The 5,982-nt window shown below is 34.7% G+C and overlaps 1 protein-coding gene across 2 annotated transcripts; it reads left to right on the top strand.

Moving 5' to 3' along the window:
• The first annotated feature begins 4,254 nt into the window (after positions 1 to 4,254).
• LOC145015859 (homeobox-leucine zipper protein HAT9-like) lies at positions 4,255 to 5,416 on the top strand. 2 transcript variants are annotated; one of them, XM_078974333.1, is made up of 3 exons: positions 4,255 to 4,791; positions 4,885 to 4,938; positions 5,042 to 5,148. In XM_078974333.1, exons 1-3 carry the CDS (start codon positions 4,333 to 4,335, stop codon positions 5,060 to 5,062), a joined length of 534 nt encoding a protein of 177 aa, XP_078830459.1. In that variant the 5' UTR covers positions 4,255 to 4,332; the 3' UTR covers positions 5,063 to 5,148. The 2 variants fall into 2 exon arrangements, with proteins under 2 accessions (XP_078830459.1, XP_078830458.1); XM_078974332.1 differs by having other exon boundaries at positions 4,259 to 4,791; positions 4,885 to 4,964; positions 5,042 to 5,416.
• Positions 5,417 to 5,982: the final 566 nt, after the last annotated feature.

Raw genomic sequence — 5,982 nt, forward strand, 5'->3', positions numbered from 1 at the left:
GCATTTAGAGGGAAAAGGACCAGAATCGGTTTTAACTAAAATAATTAAACAACTATCAAAGGACAATCCAAAGTTCGCCGAGGATTGGTCGCTTGTGAGTAGTTGAAAGTATAGTATTGGATGGAATATATATCGGCATTATTATGAATAGATAAGATTCTATTAAGAATAAGTTGTCATATGGTAAGTATGGAAAGGTTTCCATATTGGGAGTTAGATATTGAGAATCTATGTCTAGGTTAGAAACTTTTATGCAAAAGGATGCTCAAAGAAATGTACTTTGAGTAAGAGACATCACATCTATGGAATTTTCTTGTAACAATCTTCGATAGAGGACTTTGTAATTTCATTGGCAATAGTCATTGTGACTTTAGTGCAGTGACATTACGAAAGGATCATTGCATAAAATGTTAGAATCTAACATATTGTATAGGTGGCAAGAATTTGATACTCTATCACTTGTGGAAAGGATTTGGAGTTGTGAAATGAGTATGATTGGAAATGTGTTCATTTGATCTATTTCACAAAAGTAAGAACCATAGGTAAACATTGTGTGCATGCTAAGAGCATGGGACAAGTGTTGTAATTCAAGTAAGAAGTTGATTACCCGAAACGACAAATAATGAGTAATCGATATGGTGATAATTAAAAGGTGTTTTATTTATACTCAAGGGTTTGGGGCCATATAGGATTAGTATTATCCTTGTGTTTCACTTAGCATGTTTTGACTTCCTGAATAATTTAATTGGTTAAGAATAGTCATATTATTCGAACGGGCCACAATCGTTCATATGTTGGAAGTAGGTATGAATGAAGACTATCGTGAATTAGTGTGTGGATTGTCTAAAGAGCATTAGACATAAGCAAATGGTTGCTGCAACGTTCATGAGTTCTTATGAATATGATTTGAGCATTGGATTAAACCCACGCTTACTTGGAACACTTCATGGATTTTTATCACGAGTGATTAGTGAGACGATAATATCTTATATTCTTGAAACCGAGATGTGTGAGTTGTATCTTGCGAGTCGGTTGCACATTGATGATATGCAAACGCACCAGTCACTTGGTGTTATAAAACATATTGTTGTGTGTAATTCGGTAAGTGAGTGCAAGCGAACATTGAGTCAAAGTTTATCCGTTCCTTTATCCAAAGTAGGATAAAAGCGACATCTTTGGGCCCCTCGATGGTTTAGTGATGGCAAACATAAATGCTCGGCCGGGCTAGGGCTAATTTGATTTGTTCAATTAGTCAGTCGTTATAAATCGGAAGTCAAGAAATAGTACAGAAAGAATGATTTGAAATCATACGATATCTAGAATGCAGGAATATATGATCCCTTATCTAAAGGACACGCGTATCTAATAGGATCAGAGTTGACAACAGCTTTGGAAAGCTACGATTGCAGATCAGGATCTGAAGTCATACGCAGAATAGTTATTAGACTTATCCAAGTGGGAGACTATTGGATTAGTGTCTAAGTCCATAATTTTTTGGTATGTACTTGACCCGATGGTGCATGGTCCTTTTGGGTTGCCTTCACCAAAGCAACTTGATAGGATGATTTATGGAGAGAAAGGATTAAATATGATTTATTAATATATAATGGGAATAATATATTAAAGGAGAAATCATATTGTTTAATTAATATTAGTCAAGAATTAATAAGAATTAAGTTTGTGACTAAAAGAGATTAATTAAACTTAAGGGACTGGAATTGAAATTATAAGATAATTGCAATTGGGCTATGGATTGCCTTACATTATAAGGTTGGACGAATTCTATGGGGAAACCCATATGAAATTGTCCAAGGCCTTTAGGAAAGGAACCCATGGGCTGCTTAGGGCTTAAGCAGTCAGATTAGGGTTTCCTAGTTTAAATCCCTAATAGCCTACATGTATAAATAGTACCCTTAAGCCCCAAAAAACGTGGACAAGCTTTCTTCTAGGATTTTGGATGGTTTTGGGCAGCCTCCTTCTCTTCTCTTCTTCATCCTCTTGCTTTTGGTGTTTGTGAACCATTAGAGGAGTGACATTTGTGACTCTGAGCTTTCTAAAGTCATTACAAGAAGGATTTGTGATTGTTATTACTATATAACAATCAAGGTATGATCTAAACCCTAATTATATGTTATATTGATTATCATATGCTAGATCTAGGGTTTATAGTCTTGGATAAATTGCATGTACAATAGAGAAACCTAGATCCAAGCATTAGGGTTTCTATGAGCACATAGGATGTTTTTATGATCAAAACCCATCATAAGCTTCGTCCATAACTTTCGCATACGAGCTCTATTATTGACATTCTTTATATCCATGCATTGGTATTTACGAGTACTACATCTTTCATTTAGATCCCGTTGGCTAATTCTCACTCTATCTCAGATTTACAAAACTGTATCGAATTCGCAACTCTCGAAGAGTAGGGACTAAGCTTCGTCCATATCTTTCGCATACGAGCTCCGTTTTCGACTGTCTTTTTATCATTTAACTCCTATTAACGATATCTTCAGTTATCGTTTAGATTATTTTGGCTAAAAATCGATTGATCTAAAATTCAGATTTCGGGCTGTGCACTTTTATACTAAATCTTAGAAAAATCATAACTTCCTCATACGAAGTTAGATTTGGATGTTCTTTTTATGAACATTATTGGTTTAAGATATACTATGACTTTCATTTCGATCTCTAAGGCTAAATCTCGCTCTATCGTAAATTCACTATTTACGCCTCCCGGTATCGTGTCGGTTTCATCACGAAACTTCGACGGGTCATAACTTCTTCGTTATAACTCGGATTTCAATGCTTTTTATATGTACGAAAACCTTGTAACATATACTAAAACTTGGTTGCGATTATCTTTTCTTCATAATCTTTTGTCGAAAAGTCATTTTCGACCCCTATTGCCTCTAAATTGACTAGCCCCAATCTACGGGCGTTACAGTCTGCCTCCTTCTGAAACTGAAATTAAAGTCAACATCCACCTCCCGTCCCTCATATCCATTTCTCATCTTATTCTAAACCGAAGTAGACTGAATCGATGTCATCATTAATGCACTTCAAATGGGAGTTTTCAAATGATTTCTTTGTTGCAGGTTGGTTATTGAGAAATCGAGTTTTCTAATGATTTTGATTTCTTGGATATGATTAGAAGGGCTAGAGCTTCAAATTTAGGGACGGTGGTTGTTGGTGATTAGGATAGAGCATAAGGGAGACAAGCTGATTTGTGGGTTCCAGAATAGGGTCAAGAATGGGGATATCGCAGTAGAGTATTTGGTACTCTGAACCAGAAATGATTTCATATGAATTTGTATGTTCATACCCAGAAATCTAAAGAGATAGAGAGGCTACGGTGGGTATAGGTGCGGTCGAGTGGGCAGTGGAGATCGACGATGGGAGAGGTGGATGGAGATTGGCGAGGTTGTTGGAGGTGGGTGTTGATGGATCTAGTTTGGGTTTTCATCTAGAAACTGCAGGTGAAATGTCGAGAGGAAGAAGAAGATAGGAGAGGGAGGGAGGGAGAGAGAGAGAGAGAGAGAGAGAGAGTAAAAAAAGAAAAGAAGAGAGAAAGGGGGAGGGGTACGATGGAGAGGGATGGGGGTGTTGTTTTATTTTATTTTTATTTTTCTATAATTATTTAAATTCTGAAATAAATAAAAAATGTAAAAAAGAAATAATAAGGGTAAAATAATCTTTTTATGTTTATGTAGACCAAAACCACAAAAAAGTTTTAATTTTGGATCTTTCATGCAAGTCAGAAACTTTTTGGATCCTATCCAAAGTTTTTTGCAAACCACAAAGACTAAATTTGTAGTTTTGTCTAAATTTAAAATGAAAAACTAATAGATTGACAAATAGCAACAAATTAATTAAAATATCTAATAACAAATATCAAAATAGCTATACTTTTATTAGTATTGAGATGAGATACTCCCCCATATAATAGAACATTTTCTAAATAGTCATTTTATAAAATCAAAATTTTACAAACGATCCATGTTTATGTATTAAACAGTATGTAACAATAAATTACATATATATACCATATGTATAATAGGGAAAAGAACAATCCATATGTACCAGAACATTACAGAAATAGCTGACAAAATAAGCGCCAATGTAGGGAATAACTATTTTCATAATAACTAATAAGACTAAAATACAGTTTCCTTCCCTTCCCCTGGGACCCAATCCATACCCACTTTCACCTCAATGTGATTCCACGTACGTAATTTTCTAATTATTCTTATTCAATGCACTAAAACACACACATAAATTAGCTACTTTTCCCTTCAACTCGTAACTAAAATCAGTAGGATTTCTTAACACATGGATCATGAGGTTTCTTGCGTTACAAGCTTAAATCTGAGCTTAGGCGATCATGGTTTTCCAACAAACCATCTTATTTATCTTCATGATGAAGAGCAAGAGCAAGAGCAAGAGCAAGAGCAGCTAGAAAGGAAATCTATTCTCAAATGGAATCGGTGCGTCCCTTCTTTGAAATTAGGGTTAGGTAGAGATCAAGAAAGTCATCCAGATCCAATCAACTGGATACCACAAGCTTCAAACTCGACTGTCAATACAATTTCTTCATTCTCTAAATCGATAAGTATCAAGAGGGAGAGAGATGGTGGTAGTCAAGAGGTGGAGAAAGTGTTGTCGAAAGCTGTTATAGAAATTGACCAAGATGAATCCCAAGGACGTGGTGCAAGGAAGAAACTGAGATTGACAAATGAACAAACGTTAGTGTTGGAAGAAAGCTTCAAACAACATAACACCCTTAATCGTGTGAGTAACAAAGACACGGTTTCTTTTCAATTTAATGGAGCCAAAACACATGTTCTTATACTGGTTTCTTGTATCTTTTCTTTTTATACACAGAAGCAAAAGCAAGCCCTAGCAACAAGTCTTGTTCTACAGCCACGACAAGTTGAGGTATGGTTCCAGAATAGACGAGCGAGGTACATAATGAAAATATCTTCATGTTGAAATTTGCTTTTTATTCCGTAATTTATTTGTAATTAACTAGCGTCAACAGGACGAAACTAAAGCAAAATGAAGTAGACTGTACACTACTTAAGAAGTGTTGTGAAGCATTAAAAAGTGACAACAAAAGGCTAGAAAAGGAAATTCAAGAACTCAAAGCAATAGGAACCATCATCTCGGTCCCTCCGCAATTCAACATACAGTTTCCCGCAGCAAGCCACAGCATGTGCCTTTCTTGTGAGAGAATTGTCTCTCGTTGCGTTAGTGGCGGTGGCGGGCGGCGGCGACAAGGCGAAATTTTCTCAAACTCCTGCACCGAAGTCACACATGCATCTTTTTAGTCAGCTATGCTAGGTATTATAATATAAGCAATGTCAATTTTGTAAATTAATATTATAATTAATTAATTAAAATGTCTTCTAGTAAAGTAATGTAATTCTTTAGAGTAAATTAAATTTTTGGCACGTCATGTGCGGTAGTTGACACAAAGGCTTTCAAAATCACGGTTATATTTTGTCTATTTTCAACATTACCTAATCTATACCGATCCACATATTCCAAAAAATAGGCTTGGAGAGTCATAAATATAATAAAAATTAAATAAAAATAAAAATATTGTTATAAAAGTCACTATTAATATTGAAAAACATAAATATTGTCACAAGATTACACAAACAACTAATTTTTTTTAAAGAAAACTATTTATACTAGCATTTTTAAATAAGTTAATTTTTTCTCTATTTTTATATACCATATAATCTGTTAATTTTGAAACCCTTGGAGATATAGACTCTGAACAACCACCCAGATTACCAATCATCTGGGTCAGGTCTGCCTCGGTCGTGATATTGGATCATAAACATAAGTCACTAATTGACAAAAGAAAATAATTATACTTTTAAAATATGAAAACAATTTATAAATTAATGATAAGGTTGCAATTATAATATAAACTCTAAATCTAATTATCCAATTTTATCTAGCATTACAAAT

Source organism: Lactuca saligna, chromosome 9 (assembly GCF_052625555.1).
Source record: "Lactuca saligna cultivar CGN05327 chromosome 9, ASM5262555v1, whole genome shotgun sequence".
Classification (NCBI taxonomy): domain Eukaryota; kingdom Viridiplantae; phylum Streptophyta; class Magnoliopsida; order Asterales; family Asteraceae; genus Lactuca; species Lactuca saligna.

Coding starts and splice junctions, on each gene's coding strand:
- LOC145015859 (XM_078974332.1), top strand. CDS start 4,333: ATGGATCATGAGGTTTCTTGCGTTACAAGCTTAAATCTGAGCTTAGGC. Junction 4,792..4,884: donor AACATAACACCCTTAATCGT/GTGAGTAACAAA, acceptor TTTTATACACAG/AAGCAAAAGCAAGCCCTAGC. Junction 4,965..5,041: donor TTCCAGAATAGACGAGCGAG/GTACATAATGAA, acceptor TAGCGTCAACAG/GACGAAACTAAAGCAAAATG.